Below are 19,432 nucleotides of genomic sequence, written 5' to 3'. Positions count from 1 at the left end.
GGGGGGGGGGGGGCACCAACACGGAAAAGCTGGAGAAGCTGATGGTGAAGATCGGGGTCTTCTCCATCGTCTACACTGTGCCTGCCACCTGCGTCATCGTCGGTGTTTTTCTGAAATCCATCTGCTCATCATTTCTTATAGCATAATAGTATTCCATTACATTCATATACCACAACTTGTTCAGCCATTCCCCAATTGATGGGCATCCCCTCAGTTTCCAATTCTTGGCCACCACAGAAGGAGCTGCTATAAATAATTTTGTACATGTAGGTCCTTTTTCCATTTTTATGATCTCTTTGGGATACAGACTTAGGTATTGCTGGATCATAGAGTATGCACAGTTTTATAGCCCTTTAGGCATAGTTCCAAATTGTTCTCTAGAATGGTTGGATCAGTTCACGACTCTACCAACAATGCAGTAGTATTCCAATTTTCCCACATCTTCTCCAACATTTATCATTTTCCTGTTTTGTCATGTTAACCAATCTGATAGGTGTGATGTGGTACTTCAGGGTTGTTTTGATTTGCATTTCTCTAATCAGTAGTGATTTAGAGCATTTTTCAAATGACTGTAGATAGCTTTAATTTCTTCATCTGAGAACTGACTGTTCATATCCTTTGATCATTTATCAATTGCCGAATGACTTGCATTCTTAGAAATTTGACAGGTTTTCTATATATTTTAAAAATGAGGCCTTTATCAGAGACACTGGCTGTAAAAATCGTTTCCCAGCTTTCTGCTTCCCTTCTAATCTTGGTTGCATTGACTTTGTGAAAAACTTTTCAGTTTAATGTAATCAAAATTATCCATTTTGTATTTCATAATGTTCTCTATCTAATTTGATCATGAGTTCTTTAAAGAAGAACTTCTTAGCAGAACCGTCTCCTATAGACTGCATTGCCTTGGTAAATAGTGAATTTTCCTCTAGCTGGAGGTTCAAGCAGAGACTGAATAAACCCACATCTCATCAGTATGGTAGAAAGGATTCTTGATAAAGTAAGGTACAAGTTAGATTGATTGACTGTGAGATTTCTTTCCTGTCTATTCTGACCTCTTCAGATAACTTCCCTTGTGTTCAATCCAGATTTTGATAAGCAGACTGAGAAGAGGAAAAGGAAGTAGGGTTGGGATGTTGTCAAAACTGCAAACATACATTTAGATGATTAGGTCCTTTAGATTGATTGTAAGCTCCTTGAAGTCAGCAAACATGTCTTACTACTTTGTCTTTGTATCTTTTTTCAGTGCCTTGGTGCTTATGGATTGCTTATGTAGAATAAGCACTCAGTAAATATTTTTTTAAATGAATGATCTCATTAAATCCTTTTCCTTTCATTATTTGAAATAAATGGAGACATTCATAAAAGTGCCTTCATTGCAATTTGACTGTGCCAGGTATTATGAACTGCAATAAAAATAAAACTAATTGGGAAATAGTATTCAGGAAGAGGATTAGTAATAATAGATACGACTTTAGATTGCTATATGTGGATTGTTTTTCATTGCCATAGTCTGTAAGAAAAATAATGTCCTTATTGTTTGTGTAGAGTATAAGTAATATATGAAATGAATGATTTTGCAAGATATATCTGGGATTTAGAAAGATGTATCCCATGACTGGAATATGTGACTTTGAGAATGCTACACTTTATCCAAAGGAAGAGATCTAACTAAAGGGGGCATTTAAGTAGTGTTATATATTAAAACTATATTCAGGATGTCTAAAAAGTCTCTTTAAGCTTTAATAACATCAGAAGTATTAATACTGCAAATTAAACAGATTTTAAGTTTATACTTTAGTTTTGTGAATTTTGAATAATACATTTTTTATTTTAACAAGATGAGGTACCTTGTCATTATGCATTGCATGTGAGATGGTTTATGGATGACATTTTCTCTGACTAGTGGATTGGTTGAGGAGGTCCTTTTTACGCTGACACCCTCAGTCACCTGGTCTATTTCCATTATAATTTTTTCTTGGGCACTTACATCAAAATCAAAACTTCTTCCTTGGACCATGATAAGGCTGGGTTCACAAATGCAAAAGCAGTTTTTCATGTTATCGAGTAGTAGCTGATGAAAGTTTTTTATAAAGTTTGAAAATTAACTAGACTATAGCATAAGATGCTTATTTGCTTGAATTTTAATTAAAAAAAATCTGTTTTAAAAAATTGAATAACCTTTCAGTTATTCTTATGTAAGTTTAGCAGTTTTACTCATGATATTATTAAAGCTTAAAACATTATTTAGATGTTTGGGTCACTGTTTTTCCTGATGAGGGGTATCTTGGGGAGATCATTTGTGTGAGGATCTTTAGGAGGAGAAACAGAAACAACCCTGGGCTTAGGAATGTGTGAAACAAGGAGAAAATGGCCATGTTGACTTGGAGGGAGTTCTTTAGTGCCTCAGAGCTCTGTTCTTGACCTGTTTTTATCAGAGTCTTAGATGAAAATATACATAGCGTATCATGATTGTCATGTTTGTGAATGACATGAGGCTGAAATGGATAGCATACACAGATGATGGAATAAGTTATCCACAAAGCTTTATTTTCATAGTCGCAGAGGTTCTCAAACTTCTTTGGCCTATCTTTAAAAAAAATTATTCAGCACCCACCTCTGGGGTTAGGTTAGATTAACCCTTATGTTTATTCAACACCCCCCAGTTTCACCTGAGGTTACTACCGTTCCCCTGGATTGTTCCAGCACCCCCCAAGGAGTGGTATCACCCACTTTGGGAACCTATAGACTAGAGCAATGAGCCAAATCTAGTAAGGTTAATATAAGATCTTTTGCTTAAAACTAAATATTCACATAAATCTGTGACCTCACAGATGGTGGGTAGTGCAAGTCGTAACACATTTTGTCCATGGTTTCCTTCTATGACAATTTTGTCACCCAGAGTTGTTCTTTTTCCCATGTTGTTTGGATATCAGTGGAACACTGAGGCCTGTGTGTTAACATCCATCATTTTTATGACATGTCTAACCTGTCTTCTATTTCACGCCTACATTTCTTGGATGGCATCCTTTAGTTTACTTCAGTCAAACAGCCAACAAGTGAATGAATACAGGTTCTGAGAAGACAAACATAACAAAATGAAACTTCCTATTTATAAGAGGCTTTTAGAAGTTTAATGAGGAAGACAAAATACAGATATAGTTATACGGGGAATAAATATAAAAAGCAGAAATAAAAAGTAGTTTGAGGGAGGAGAGACCAACACTTGGGAGAATCAGGAAAGGCTTTATGTAAACAGTCATGCTTGAAAGAAGGGAATTTTTATGAATTGGAAGTGAAGGGATGTATACTTTAGGCATGGAGGACAGCCAGTGCAAATGCTTCTCCGCTGGAATATACCGTTTTTGATGTGTTGTTGTCTAATTACATTCATTTTGCACCTTTCCGTTGTTCTCTGGATGATAATCAATTCAGTTCCTTGGAGACTAGTGTTTAATGACTGGCTGGTAGCCATTCAGCAACACCAAAAGAATATTAATATTTTTTAAATGGACCTTTGATGGTATATGAATGTGATGGAATACCATTATGCTATAAGAAATGATGAAAGGAATGGTTTCAGAAAAACCTGGAAAGACTTACAGGAACTGATACAAAATGAAGTGAACAGAACCAGGAGAACAGGTTACACAGTAACAACAATATTGCAAAGATAATTGTGAAATACTTACTAACTCTGATCAACACAGTAACCCATCACAGTTCCAAAGGACTCATGGAAAAAAATGCTATCCACCTACAGATAGAGAACTAATGGACTCAGAGTACTGATTGAAATGTGTGTGTGTGTGTGTGTGTGTGTGTGTGTGTGTGTGTGTGTGTGTTTTCTCTTTCTTTTTCTCCCTTTGGTGTGGGGTCCAGGGGGAAACATGGCTAATGCGAAACTTTGTTTTGCGTGACTACCTGTTTGTAATGGATTTAGCATTTCTTGTCAAATTGGGATTGGGGAGAAGGGAAAGGAGAGAATCTGGAACTGAAAATTAAGTGAATTTCAGTGGAAAAAATAATAGACCTTTCTTTCAGAGAGAAATTTGGTGTCATTAAAAGAAGCTTGTAACTTCTTGAATCCAGCTTGCTTTACTTCCTGCTTACTTAATTATAGGTCCCAGTTCATTGTCCATTTACAATATCTTTCTGAGCTGTATATTGATGAAAGAGCTCTATAAAATATTTGTGTGTCTATCTATCTAGTTGTGTGTATACATATATTTTATATATATCAAAACAGATCTTGCATTCTCTAACTCAGTTGCGTGATGGTAGAGAGATAATCAACTGGGCAGTATTCCTTTTGAAAGTCCTACTTTCCTTGTAATACCTACTTGAGGTATGTCGTGTGTACATGTTTATATTAATATCATAAAAGTTTTATTCGTATGGAAAAGTAGGCAAAAAGGTTGGTATTGAAATCCCTCACAGAGGTGTTACCTCCACCATAGACCTTCTCTGTGTACACACCAGCTGGTCTAGCCTAATAGCTTTTCTCACCTGTATTCTCTTCAGTGCCAATTCTACCTCTTCTACAAGTTCATGTGGGGCTCTGATACTATAATCCTAGTGTGGCTTCATTGTTCTTGATTGTGAAAAGAGGATCATAAAAATCTTTGTAAATCTCTTCCATCTTTCTTCCATTTGCCTTTCTCCATCCTTCATGTCCTGAGGATGATTTTGCTTAGTTTGGTCTCTTAAGTTTTCTTTAAACAACCTAAAACTTTCCTTTGCTTCTCTCTTTTTATGAGATTATAGTGCAGTACTTATCATTACCTTGCACTATCCTTTAAGATTTTCAAAAGAAGTTTATGTTGTAAAGAGAGGTTCTTAGGTTGGAGACTGTAGACCCCTCAGGGATCTATGAATAGATTTCAAGATGTCTGTAACCTTGAATGGGTATAAAATTACAGCTTTATTTTCACTAACCTTTGGTTTCCTTTGTAATCCTACGTGTTTAATTTTATGCATTTAAAAACATTATTTTGAAAAAAGGGGCTGTGGCTTCACCAGATTGCCGGAGAGGTTCATGACACAGCAAAGGTTAAATTCAGTGTAAACTGAATCCTCTGGCTGCCTTATCTCTCGCTTTGGCAAGTAAGTCATAGTGTTTGCTGGTTATGAATGTTTCTAGACTTTTGTGTTCTCATTATGACAGTTGATTCACGTTAAGTTATACTTCTTTATGAAATTATTATAATTGGTATGATTTCCTCTCCATCCATATCACATATTTTTGGATCAATTACAAATGAATACAACCAAGTCAGAGTTGTTTTAATTGCATGACATGTTTTCTTAATATTTTTATTCATCTCCACAACATCTCTTACATATGTCCCTTTTCTCCATTCACATAATCATCATGCTAGACAGTCCCTCATCATCTCTCATCTACATCTGTTTGCAATGTTCTCCTCATTTGGCTTCCTGACTTAAATCTCTCCGCACTCCAGTTTGTTTCCGACAGGACTGCCAACCTGACTTTTTTTGAAGTGGAGGTCTAATAATGTCACCTCTTGCCTGGACTGTTATAATATCCTGATAATTAGTCTCTCAGCTTCAGATATCTCCCTACTTCTACTTTATCCTCCAATCAGCTGCCAAAGTGATATTCCAGAAATACAAGTTTGAATATGTTACTCTGTATTTAATACAATCTTGTGGTTCCTTATTACATTTGCCTTTGTTCTGACTCTCCCACATTCTTGAAATGCTTTTCTTCCCACCTCCCTTTCTCCGTACCTTCCTCCCTCATTTCTGCCTCTTAGAATCTCTAACTTCTTTAAAGACTCTATTTAATTGTTGTGGTTTTTATCATTATTATTGAGATTATAGTAAATCAGGTGAAACAAGTTATATACATATAAATAGATATAAATTACGTATCAAGTAAATACAAAATAATTTGGATGGGGGCAAGGTAGATAGTCACTGTCTCATGTCAGAAGTGGCTGCTTGAAATGAACTTTGAATGGAATGGGATTCCAGAAGTCAGGTAAAAAATGTCATTCCTGATGTTAGTCAGTTAACAAGTATTTATTAAGCAATTATATGCCAGTCACTATGCTAAGAGTGGAGATAGAAAGGGAAAAACATAGGCACTGCCCTCAAGAAGCTCACATTCTAATGGGAAACACAACAGGCAAAAAATTGTACACACAAGATGTACATTATCTCTCAGAGGGAATGTACTAGCAGTGGTGGGGAGTGGAAGGAAGATTGAGAAAGACCTTTTACTGAAGGTGGAATTTGAACAGAGTCTTGAAGCCAGGGAAGTGAGGAGACAGAGGTGAGGAGGGAAGACATTCCAGGCATATCCAGGAGATAGCCAGGGAAGAGGCTGAGAGTTGGGAGATAGAGTATCCTGTAAGAAAAATGTTAAGAAAGGCAGTGTTTCTGAATTATAGTGTACATGGAAAAGAGGGAGTAAGATAAAGACTAGAAAGGTAGGAAAGGGTCATTGTTGTGAAGAGCTTTCAAGGCCAAACACAGTATTTTTTATTTGATTCTGGAGCTACTGGAATTCATTGAATGGGGACATTTTCAGACCTACACTTTTTGGAGATTATTTTGGCAGCTGTGTAGAAAGTGCACTGAAGTGAGGAGAGATAAGATATAGAGAGACCAACCAGCTCTCTAGGTGTGAGGTTTTGAGGGCCGGTACTATGATAGTGTCATAAGAGTTAAGGAGAGTATATAAGGGATATGAAAGTAGAAATAACAAGACTTAGTTAACAGATTGTATATTTGGAATTAAAATGAATGAGGAGTTGAAGATAACACTGACATTGCAAACCTGGGAGACTGGGAGGATGCCGGTACTCTTGACAGTAAATGGGAAGTTTGGAAAAGAGGAGGGTTTTGGGGAAAAGATAATGAGTTCTGTTTTGGATATGTAGAGTCTAAGAATATCATGTATGGGACATCAAGTTCAAGATGTCTAGTTGACAGTTGGAAATTGGAGTTCAAGAAAGAGATTAGGGCTGGCTAAATAGATTTGAACCCATGGGAGCTGATGAGACCATTAAGTGATATAGTAATAGAGGAAGAAGAAAAGATGGCCTAGGATTCAAATAGCTTATTAGACTCAGTCTCCATTTACTTTGGAAATGAACCAATTAAGCAACTTATACTAACACCATGGAGGGATGGCAAGATTCTAAATCTCTTGCTTCAGTGTGGTATGACTTTAGTTCTTCAGCTACAGGGTAATCCTTACCATCTTAGTAAGAATCCTTTTCATTCTTTGAGAAGTGAATCTGTTAAGGGAATCTCTCTCTGTGAGATCTTGAACTCAGGATCACCCCTGAAGTGTCACCTCAAAGGCTGGAATTCTCGGAATTGTTAATCTGACTCGTGCTTGGGAAATGAAATAGAAAAAGATAGTGTATGTCCTATGAAATCACGTTTTTGTGTTACCTTTGGGCACACAATAAAACCAATTCTTTGTTGGCCTTTCCAGGGAGAATCTGTGAGTTATTGCATTTAGCTGAAACTTCCATTTCTTTCAAGCATGTGGGTGAGCTAATACAAAGGCAAAGGTAATAAGGAGTCAGTGGAGTGTATTAAATAGGCAAGTAACGTATTCATACTTGTCGCCCTCTGGAAGATCACTTTGGCTGCTGATTGAAGGATAGACTGGAAGTAGGGAGATACTTGAGGCAGGGAGACCAACCATCAGGATATGTTGTAGTAGTCCAGGCAAGAAGTGATAAGCAAGGAGGGTCAGTGATAAAAAAAAAAAAAAAAGATGCTAATCCATCAAAATATTTACAGCATCTTTTTTGTCATAGCAAAGAACTAGAAACAAAACAGATGTCGATTGGTTAGGGGATGGTTAAGCAAGTTTTGGTACATGAATATAATGGAATATTATTACTCTGTGATAAATGATTAATGTGATGATTCCCATGAAGCGTGGGAAGACTTCCAAACTGATGCAAAGTGAAATAAGCAGATCAGGAAAACAATATAAATGTTCACTACAGCATTGTAGTTGGAAAGAATAACAAAAGAATAAAAACTTAATGCTGTAAAATTATGACCAGGCTTGGCCCCAAAAAAGAGATATGAGAAGGTGCCCCTACCTTTTTTGTAGTTATGGGAGACAATGGAAGTGGAATGCTACATATAATGTTAGATTATTTTCAATGTGCTGATTAGTTTCACTGAACTGTTTTTCTTTTCTTTTTAATTTTTTGTTATGAGGAATAACTGGGAATATGGATTAATTGGAAAATATGTGATTTAAATAAGATCAACACAATTTTATTTTCAAAATTCCTTTTTTTTTTTCTAAAAAACCTTAATGATTGGATTAGGTGGTTGGTTTTTTTTTTAAATCATATCCTAACTTTTCAGTTTGTCATAGATGGTAACATACTCTCTGTCCTTTTATGCCACTATCAGGGACAGTATACCAGCCTGACTAATCTGTAGGTCTGACCCAAAATAGCAAGTTTTATTTTATTGTTCACTTCAGCATATGTTTATTAGATGTTTTTATAATGTGGATAGCATTTGTTACCTTTATGTATTACTTTCCTATTTATTATTGTGGAATAGCACAGTATGTCTTCTGAGTTGGATTAAACAATTAAGTTGGAGACAATGCCCTTTTCTTCAGCTGAGGGACAAAATCATGGTACCAATAAAGTAAAACTAAGATAATATTTCACTGATATAAATTTGCTTTTCTTTTCAAGGACTACTACTCCAGGAGAGACTAAACTTCTGGCTTCTGAAATCTATGACATCCTTCAGTCATCCAACATGGCAGATACTGGCAGTGTCAATGAAATGAACTCACGTCGAAGGAAAGCTCAGTTTTTTCTCGGGACTACGAACAAGCGTGCCAAAACAGTGGTTTTGCATATAGATGGCCTTGATGATTCTGTAAGTGTCCTAAAAACACATGAATTACAAATAAGATTGCATTTTTTCATTTAAGCTCATTGTTATTGTTTGTTCTCAAAGAGGACTATGATGGTCAGGAAGGCGATGTCTTGATTTGCCAGTGAATTGGATGTAAGTGAGAGAGGGCTATGCAAGAGCATCAGCCTCACTGTCTCTTTCAGAGCCATCTGGGTCCAGTAGCCAGATACAGATCAGGAAGACTGGAGATGGCTCTGGATGCAGTGGGAGACCTTGGCCTTTGTAAGCTAAGGTCTTTCCCAGGTCTCAGTTTGTCTGAGGCAGCTGCCATTCAGTGATTAAGGCCAGGTGAGAAATGAGGCAGAGAATGGCCTCCTTACCTAGTGAGAAAAAAAAAAAATCATCGTGGGAGAGGAAGACCCTCAGGGTTTCTGGCCAAAACAGAAACAACTGACATTTATACTCACTCTGAGCCATCAGAACCCAAACAGTGACCGTGTGAGATTTGGGCTGGGACCTATTGTTGGCCACTCAAAGAGAACTAGAGTGATTTGGGCTTAAGGCATGGTCCTTAAAAAAGAAATATAGCCCATAAACCCCAAGATGTCTTGTGAGGTTTTAGTGATCAGAATTTATGTACCTTTGGGCAGACCATCTGCTGGTAAAGGTATGATTCCCTCTGTGGACAGAGAGAGAGAGAAGGAAGGAAGAAGCTGTGTTGTCCACTTGGAACTGTACAGTTGGGTCCCCAGTGAGACAACTACTGCTACTCACAGATTGTTGTTTGTCCTTTGTTCTTGAAGAAGACCATGACATCAGGAAGGTAATGTCATGACTTGCAAGTGAATTGGATTTAAGCGAGGCAGAGCTGTGCAAAGTCACCAGCCTTCCTCTCTTCTCCTGAGCCATCTGGGTCCACTGACAAGATCAGTCTTAATCATATACCTGTAATGAAGCTTTAAGTCTTCTTGATCCTTTGTTAGAGAAACCAACTCTTTTTGTATTAGTGTTATAGTACAGTGGGGGGAATGCAGCGTGGTAGATGGGATTTCATTACATCTCAACCAAAAAATATTTATTTATTAAGCATCTACTGTGTACCAGGTCAGTTTCCATCTTCTAGAAGGTTTCATATTAAAAAATGCTCTAAATCACTATTGATCAGAGAAATGCAAATTAAAACAGCTCTGGAGTACCACATCACATCCATCAGATTGGCTAACATGACAGAACAGTAAAATGATAAATGTTGGAGAAGTTGTGGGAAAATTGGAACACTGTTGCATTGTTGTGAACTGATCTAACCATTCTGGAGAACAATTTGGAACTTTAGCCAAAGGACTATAAAACTCTTCATACCTTATGGTCCAGCAATATCACTACTAGGTCTGTATCCCAAAGAAATCATAAAAAAGGAAAAAGACCCACACGTACAAAAATATTTCTAGCAGGTTTTTTTCTGGTGGCCAAGAATTGGAAATTGAGGGTATGCCCATCAATTGGAGAATGGCTGAACAAATTGTGGTATATGAATGTAATGGAATGCTATTGTGCTATAAGAAGTGATGAGCAAGCGGATTTCATAAACACCTGGAAAGACTTGCATGAACTGATGCTGAGTGAAGTGAGCAGAACCAGGAGAGTGTTGTACACAGTAACAATAACATTGTGTGGTGATCAACTATGATAGACTTAGCTTTTCTCAGCAATACAGTGCTCTAAGATAATTCCTAAAGACTTATGATGGAAAATGTTATCCATATCCAGAAAAAAAACTATGGAGTCTGAATACAGATCGAAGCATGCTATTTTCTCTTTTCTTTGTTGTTTTTTGTTTTTTCTTTCTCATGTTTTTTCACTTTTGTTCTGATACTTATTTCACAATATCACTAATATGGAAATATGTTTAATATGGTCATACATGTATAGTATATATCTGATTGCATGCTGTCTTGGGAAGGGGGGAGTAGAGGGAGGAGGGGAAAATTTAGAACTTAAAATCTTATAGAAGCAAATGTTGAAAACTAAAAATAAGTAAATTTTTTAAAAAAAGGTTATATCTGAAATGGAAAGACAGTATGTCCATATATAGGTGTATGCAAAATATAGACAAAATAACTGTGAGGTTGGAGGATGGAATGCTAACACCTGAGGGAATCAAGAAAGGACTCATGACAAAGGCAGCTCTTGGTCTGAGTCTTGAAGGAAACCAGGGATTCCAAGAATGGAAGTCGGGAGGGAACGCATTCCAGCAGTGGGAGACACCCAGTAGTGCAAAGGTACAAAGATGGAAGATGAAGTAACATTTGAGGAAAAGAAACAAGAAGTCCAGTAAAACTACCAGGGGTAGGGAACCTGTGGCCTTGGGGCCACATGTGGCCCTCTAGGTCCTCAAGTGCGGCCTTTTGAGTGAATCCAAACTTCACAGAATAGATCCCCTTAATAAAAGGATCTGTTCTGTAAAACTTGGACTCAGTCAAAAGGCCACACCCAAAGACCTAGAAGGCCACATGTGACCTCAAGGCTGCAGGTTCTCCACTACACTAGACTGTAGATTGCATGGAGGGGAGTAATGTGTAAGAAGGCTGGAAAGATAGGAAGGAATGAGGTTGTAAAAAGTTTTAAATGCCTTACTGTGGAGTTTATATTTGATTCTAGGGAACCAATGGCGTTTGACTAGTGGGAGACTTGTGCTTTAGGAAAATCACTTGACTCACTCTGTGGAGGATGGTTTGGGATGGAGAGAGACTTGAGATAGGGAAACCATTTAGGAGGCTGTTGCAGTAATCTGGGTCAGAGAAGATGAAGGCCTGAACCAAACTGGTGGCTAAGTGGATAAAAGAGAATATTTGTGAGAGATGTTAGAGAGATAAAAATGACAATATTTGTAAACTGATTGGTATGAGTGAAAATGAAAATTTGAGGATGAGACATATCACAGCTGCAGACTTGGTGACCACAAGAATGGCAGTGCCTCTGGGCAAAAATAGAGAAATTTTAGAAAAGTGGTAAGTTTTGGGAAAATATAATGAATTCTTTTTTGAGCATGTTGAGTTTCTAGTGCCTACAGGACACCCATTTTGAAATGTCCAACATTCAGTCCTGCAAAACCAGATCTCAAGAGAGAAACTAGAGCTGGATATATAGATTTGGGAGTCATTGTAGTGCTAGATTCTTCATTGAAAAGTGAAATGAAGTCTTTCTGGAACATGTTAATTAGGATGGTTTCTTCAACTGATTCTCCTGAAACAATTATCCAAGGTTTTATTCACCTTATTATTGCTAATAATTTAATGGACCATTCTTGCACTACAGAGTTCTTTCCAGATCTGCCTACATGTCAGCTCTGTGTTCGTTTTGTTAATTTCAAATAACAAAATGTCATTATTTCTCTTGGTATATTTTTGTGGTTCAAGAAAAGAGAGTATTATTAGGTTAAGTATAATGCTTCATTTTATACCAGTATTTATGGATTTAAAAAATTTTTTTCAATTATTTATTTTTAGTTTTTAACATTCACTTCCATAAGATTTTGAGTTTTAAATTTTCTCTGCCTCTTCTCCCCGCTTCCCAAGATGGTGTGCAGTCTGATGTAGGTTCTACTTATACATTCATATTAAACATGCATTAGTCATGATGCAAAGAAGAACTAATGGCAGGAACCACAAGAAAAAAGAAACAAAACGAAACAACGAAAGAAAAGGAGAGCAAATAGTATGTTTCCATCCTCATAGTTCTTTCCCTGGATGTGGATAGCATTTTCCATTGTGAGTCTTTTGGAGTTGTCTAAGATCCTTGCATTGCAGTGAAGAGCTAAGTCTATCAAAATCAGTCATCACACAATGTGGCTGTTGTGTACAATGTTCTCCTGGTTTTGCTCATTTCACTCAGCATCAGTTCATATAATTTCCAGGTTTTTAAACAACTTACTGTAGGATTATGGTTCTTAATCCACTCTGTTTTATGGGAGAGTTCATCCCATTCATCTTCACAGTTATTATTACTATGTGTGTCTTTCTCGCCATCCTATTTCCCCCCCATTTATGCTTTTCTCTCTCCCTTCTCTCTTTCCCTCCTTAGTAGGGTTTAATTTTGACCACCGCCTCCCTGTCTGCCCTCCCTTATATCGGTCCCCTCCCTTTTCTTCCCCTTTACCTTTACTTTTTCTTCCCTTCCCGTTTCTTTCCTCTCCTGCTTTCTATAGGGTAAGTTAGATTTCTGTACCTGATTATGTTATTCCTTCTTTGAGCCAAATCTGGTGAGAGTAAGGTTTAAACAATGCTCATCTCCCTCTCTTCTTTCCCTCTACTGTAATAGGTTTTTCTGTCTTTTCATGTGATGTAATTTACCCTTGTCTGCCTCCTTCTTTCCTCTTCTCCCAGAACAATCCCTTTTCACCACCTAATTATATTTTTTATCTTCACATCAAAGTCAACTTATACCCACGCCTTTTGTCTTTGTATACCCCTTTTAAATGTTGCAATAATGATACAGTTATCAAGAGTTACAAGTGCTATCTTCCCTTGTAGAAATGTAAACAGTTTTCCCTTATTAATAACGTTGTTGTTGTTGTTGTTGTTGTTGTTTTTTCTTTCCTGTTTACCTTTTTATGCCTCTCTTGAGTCTTGTATTTGAACATCACATTTTCTGTTGAGCTCTGGTATTTTCATCAGGAAGGTTTGGAAGTTCCCTATTTCTGTGAATGTTCATCTCCTCCCTGAAAGATTATGCTCAGTTTTGGTAGGTAGTTGATCCTTGGTTGTAATCCAGACTTTGCCTTGTGGAATATCGTATTCCATGCCCTCCGATCTTTTAATGTAGAAGCTGCAAGGTCCTGTGTAATCCTGACTGTGGATCCATGCTATTTAAATTGTTTCTTTCTGGCTGCTTTCAGTATTTTCTCTTTGAGCTGCTAATTTTGGAATTTGGCTACAATATTCCTTGGCATTTTCAGTTTGGGATCTCTTTCAGGAGGTCATCATGGGTGGATTCTTTTGATGATTATTTTACCTTCTGGTTCTAGGACCTCAGGGCAGTTTTCCTTGCCAATTTCTTGAAAGATGCTGTCCAGGCTCTTTTTTTCATCATGGTTTTCAGGTAGACCAATAATTTTTAAATTGTCTCTCCTGGATAGATTTTCCAGGTCAGTTGTTTTACCAAAGAAGTATTTTATGTTTTCTTCTATTTTATTATTCTTTTGTTTCTGTTTGATTGATTCTTGATATCTCACAGAGTTGTTGGCTTCCACTTGCCCAATTCTAATTTTGATTTTGTACCTTGTTTTCCATTTGGCCCATTTCACTTTTTAAGGAATTCTTCTCTTCAGTGAATTTTTGTGCTGCTTCTTCTATTTGGCCAATTCTTCTTTTTAAGGAATTGATTTCTTCAGTGTACTTTTTTTCCATTTGGCCAATTGTATTTTTTAAGGACTTGTTTTCTGCAGTCAATTTTTATCCTTCCTTTTCCAAGCCTAGTGACTGTCTTTCATACCTCTCATTTCCTTTCCCAATTTTTCTTCTACCTCTTTTATTTGACTTTTAAAATTCTTCTTGAGCTCTTCCAGGAAGGATTTTTGGGCTTGATACCAATTCGTGAGGTTTCGGATGTGAGTATATTGACAATATTGACCTGCTTCTGAATTTGTGCCTTGATCTTCCTTGTCCCCATAATAAGAATCTGTGGTCATTGTCCGTTGTCAGAATGTCAGAATGACATTGTCATTGTCAGAAGAAACTGATCGAAGTTTCTTGTGCTGGGAGCCCGGGACCTGGTCACTAGCTTTGTGTGCTGGGGCCTTAGGTACTGGCAGCTGCAGTCTGTAGGGTTCTGAGAGCTTACCTGGTGCTAAACTGGGGTCAGCAGCACTGGAGCTCTCAGGGTGGGGGTGGGGAGTCTGGCCCTTGGAGGACATCTGCTTACCCAGACTTCTTCAAAGCACTCGGATATTTGGCTGCTGGAGAACACCAGCATAAGTGGTGGTTTTCTGACTTGGTGTTTACTAGTTCCTCTGCCTGTCCTGAGACATTGGGGCATTCTGGTGTTGGTGTTTGCCTGCTCTACCACCCTGGGGCTCAGGATCTCCCCTTGGTTTGCTTAGGTGGGGCTTGCTGCTGGCTTGCTGGGACACCTCTCATCCTGTACTGCTCCCCCTCCCCCAGAGCGAGAGGGGCCTTTTCTATTAATCCCCCAAGTTTCCTGGGCTACAAGACTGCTGCACCTTCTCTTTCTGCTGGCCCAGCTGTTTTCCTGGAGTGATATTTTCTAGGCTTTCAGAGGTCAAAAAGGGAGAGTGAGAGCAACTTATTTCCTATTCCTCCATCTTGGCTCCCAGAAATTGGATATTTCTTTAAAGAGCACATTTTCTAATATTTAGTAAGTCCTAGCTAATTCATTGAATTGTGGAAAGGACCTTGAACTCCCCCAAATTCCCTGTTTTATAAATGACAAACTTGAGTCCCATAGAGGTTAAATGACTTTTCCCAGAATACAGTTATTTAGTAGCAGGTCCACAAATAACCTTAGATATCCTTATTGCTAGTCATTCAATAACTATTACTAATACTGGAGATCACTTGCTATAGAATAATTTTTCAAATTAATCCTATCTCTACATAGAAAACAAACATGAATATAATCTTTGATTTATAGGAATTTTTGTTGATACCTGAGAATGTTTTACCAGTAATTTATATATCTTTAGAACAACCTTGGAGCATCCATAATGTTTATTGAATTGAACTATTCACATCTAATCAGTGCCCGTATCATTTGTCTTCAGTTCTATGTTGCTGGCTTTGTGTGAGACTGATGAGTTCCAGCTCACATGACCAAGAAAATGGAGGATAGACATTTTCTCTGATTCTCATGACCTTTCACACTTCTCCAAAATAAATAATGCATCAAAGAGAAAGCAACTTTTACTTTCTCCATGGTTTCGAACAGTAGGAACCTAAAACAAAGTAAAAACTCTGTGAACCAATACCAAACTTGTGTTTGCTCAGCACTCTCTCGCACATCACCCACCATGCTCTTGGTGAAAAAACTGCGAAGCAGCACTAGCTGACCCATGGCTTGCAACAAAATACAGCCCCATATCCTAACCTCCTTTTCCCTCTTTCCAGTGCTGTGAAGATCTAAGCTCCAAACTGCAAAAATTTGCTGAGGCTGTAATAGCCAGTGCCATATGTGCTGCAACAGAGTTCTGCAGGGGAAAAGAGTAACAGAGAGAATGGGGCAGGACATGTTTGGGTTTATAATTAGTGCCCAGCTCTGTACCTTGACCTCCCCTCCCCCCACTTCCTCCCATTGTCATGGAAATCCAAACTCTGAAGGGCAGAAATTTACCCAGGCTCTCTACTGCAGGACCAGAAAACTAAGAAATAGTCACTCTATGTGTGTGGACCTATCTGATTCAACTAAACCTGAAGGAAAGAGCTCAGCATCCAACAGTGGCCATTTCTTTCCCCCCAAAAGGGCCTGGGGGCAGAGACTGGATGGTGAACTTGAATTTTCAAATGTGGGACAAACTTTGAGATTTAGCTCCCAGGGAAACCTCTATCAGAAGGGAGAGAGTCAGAAAGTGAGCAGCAGGAGAAAATAAGTCAGGAGGGACAAAAAAGACTAAAAATTGCTGAAAATCTTAGGAAAAAGAAAATTTAAACACTTTGAGAATAAACAGATAAACCAACAGGGAAGACATTAACAGAAGAAGTAAATATGACCTTCAGATCTAGTAAACAGGTTCAGGTTTCTATGAATAAATATTACAAGACAGAGAAAATGATTCAATGCCTGATGAAGCAGGAGGACCTGTGTATTTTAAAGAAAGCATGGAACCACAACACCCTGTTCCTGAGTGGTTTTAAAGAGAAATGAGGGTTATAAGGACAGAATTTATGGCCTGTACAGCAGAGATAATTGGCAGAATAGAAAAACTTAAATCTTTGATGGCAAGTCTTGCCAGAGAAACAAGAGAGGACTCCTGATTGAGAATGCAAGAAGTGTATAGACGTGAAGGACAAACTGGAAGAGGAGAAGCATAAAGCAATAACATTAAAAGAAAACATACTCTTTATACAAGTAAAACATATTGACAGGATATATGGAAGCAATCTAAGGATTATAGATTTCCCAAAAGAATACAAGTCAAAAAACCTGAACACTGTAATGCAGGAAATAATAATAGAAGAAAACTGCCCAGAACTTCTGAACAGAAAAGGAAGTGCTTATTGAAAAATGTATAGATGACTTCCAGAAAAGAACAAAACAAAACAAAACTCAAGGCTGCAATTCTAAGACACATTGTGATTAAATTTAACAATTCAATTCAGAAACCACCAATTCTGCCAACTACCAGGAGCAAGATTTTTAAATACAAAGGAAAGGAAATTTTAATAACAGAAGAGAATTATTCTGTACCCAACAGAAAATGCTGGGGGGAATGAAATAATGTGTTCTGAAGAGCAGTGAAACTCAAGATGTGTCCCAAAGTGACCTACCTTGCAAATGTGAGCATAACTATAAATGAAAAAAAGATAGATGTTCAATAATGGAGGTGTTTAAAACATTCTTAAGAAAAAAGAAAAACAGATCTGAAGAGATTATTTGCTTCTTGAACACAACAGAAATGTAGAAGAGGTGAACGAATGATGTAGCCAAAGACAGCAACAGCATCAAACTGACAGCAGAGAGATCAGTAAGAGACTTCTTTCTAAATATACAAAAGGAGAACAGAGGTGAAGATGGAAGTTAGCTGGAGGTAGTGGTGGAGAGGTGGGCCTGGGACTGATCATGGAGGCACCCCCACCTACAGGTGAATCTTTTTTTTTGTTTTGTTTTGTTTTGTTTTTTTGTGTGTGACAAAATTACAAAATGAAAAGATTACTTGAAAGGGGAGAGGGGAGGAGGAATATATGATATGCCCAGGTCAAACTTTGGGCTAGCAATGCTGGGGAGGTGACTCCTATGGTCTCTCAGGAGGAGGAGAGACAGCAGCAGAGTGGGTCAGAAGAGTGGGTGAAAAGGGATGAAAAAAATTGGGAGGCTTTGATTTGGTGATGGGAGGGGGCTCCACTCATGAATGCTTTGGTGGATGAAGAGGGATGTTCTGTGAAGGGACATGAGGATCTTGTGCTAAGGTCTGTGGGAATTTGGTCTTTGAAGAAACCACTACTTCTGCCTCTGGAGAGTGGGAAGAGCTTCTGGAGGCCATTGGAACCCAGAGAAGTTGGAGGTTGTGGACTCAGGGAGGAGTTCTTTGAGATAAATGGGGAAGTAAAGTGACCAGAGGGAGATTACACCTCAGAGGTGGGCTTGCATTGTAAGGGATGGGGATGAGGCGGGAGCATCCTGCCATACAGCAGTGCTGTCTTTGTCACCTGCTGGAATTAATATTTTCTGAGAGTAGTTGTATAAGACTGTTCTTCATGATTTCCTGAAAGGCAGATAAATGGTTATTTTAGTGTGTCAATTGAAGGAAGTGACACTGTAGATAGTATGAGGTGAGGCAAGTGCATCTGAATCCCTTTTTATTTTTTCACATTCCAACTACTGAAAACTCTTTGTTGTTTGAATTTTAAATGTTAGTATTAAGTTATTCTCTACTCTTTCTTTCAAGAAGTATGTTAATGTATTCAAATAGTTAATATAACAGCCATAAGTGTCTGGAACAAATATGTTTCTGCAAGTCATTAAAGACATTTAAAAAGAAATTTTTGTGTTTGGCTAAATTTAGTTGTGTGTTACCCTCAACCTGGTTTAGCCATACCTAGACAGTTTTACTGGGGTGTGGCCACTGCACATGGTACAGCTTCTTGGAGCCACAGGTGAGAATTGGGTGAAAGGTGGACACCAAAGGTGGTTATGAGAAGCCTGGAAAAGGGCTCAGCGAGCCCTCACCAGACGTGCTAGTGTTCCCTGGAAACCCTATGTAACCAACAGTACTCAGACCTGGTGGTGAGTTAGGGCAGTATCTACCCCAAGCATGTAAAGATTTCCCCCGCAGAAGGGTGGATGAGAACAGTTTGTTCCAGTGGTCATGAAGGCAGAAGCAGGTGCTGTGAAGTGCTTAGATCTTGGTCAGACATCAAATGCCAAGGTCATCCGCTGCATCCCAGGCCATCACCAGTTGTCTCGACTTTTGTCTTGCCACTGGACTTTGATGATTCTGGAAGGAAGAGTGAGGCTGATGACTGTGTGCAACTCTGCCTTGCTTATATAATTCACACACAAGTCAAGACATCGCCCAGTGATGTCATTGGTTCTCTTCAAAATGAAGGATGTACAACAAACAGCTTGTGTATGTATAGTTCAAAGATTATTTGCAGTGGCATCAAATGGAAGATATATTTAAGAGGTAATATACTTTGAAAAATACGTAATAGCCAAAGTGAAATGAACAGAAGTAACTATGTAAGCAACATTCTTCATATTATTGTATTATAAGGGCAACAAGGAGAAAATTTGGTCATTCAGTCAACCAACAGAAGAGAGAGACAGAGAGAGTGTGTGTGTGTGTGTGTGTGTGTGTGTGTGTGTGTGTGTGTGTGTG

General features: G+C 38.1%; 1 protein-coding gene across 1 annotated transcript in view; it reads left to right on the top strand.

Moving 5' to 3' along the window:
• The window catches only part of LOC114053700 (armadillo repeat-containing protein 1), a 90,347-nt gene that overhangs the window by 64,282 nt on the left and 6,633 nt on the right, over nucleotides 1–19,432 (top strand). The window contains exon 4 of the mRNA XM_027876821.1: nucleotides 8,715–8,904. Within this exon, the coding sequence (XP_027732622.1) occupies nucleotides 8,715–8,904 (190 nt within the window). The remainder of the gene's footprint in view (nucleotides 1–8,714; nucleotides 8,905–19,432) is intronic.

This window comes from Vombatus ursinus, unplaced genomic scaffold (genome assembly GCF_900497805.2).
Source record: "Vombatus ursinus unplaced genomic scaffold, bare-nosed wombat genome assembly UNPS02014812.1, whole genome shotgun sequence".
Classification (NCBI taxonomy): Eukaryota; Metazoa; Chordata; class Mammalia; order Diprotodontia; family Vombatidae; genus Vombatus; species Vombatus ursinus.
Note: the sequence above shows the minus strand (reverse complement) of the source record. Positions and strands in the feature narration are given on the sequence as shown.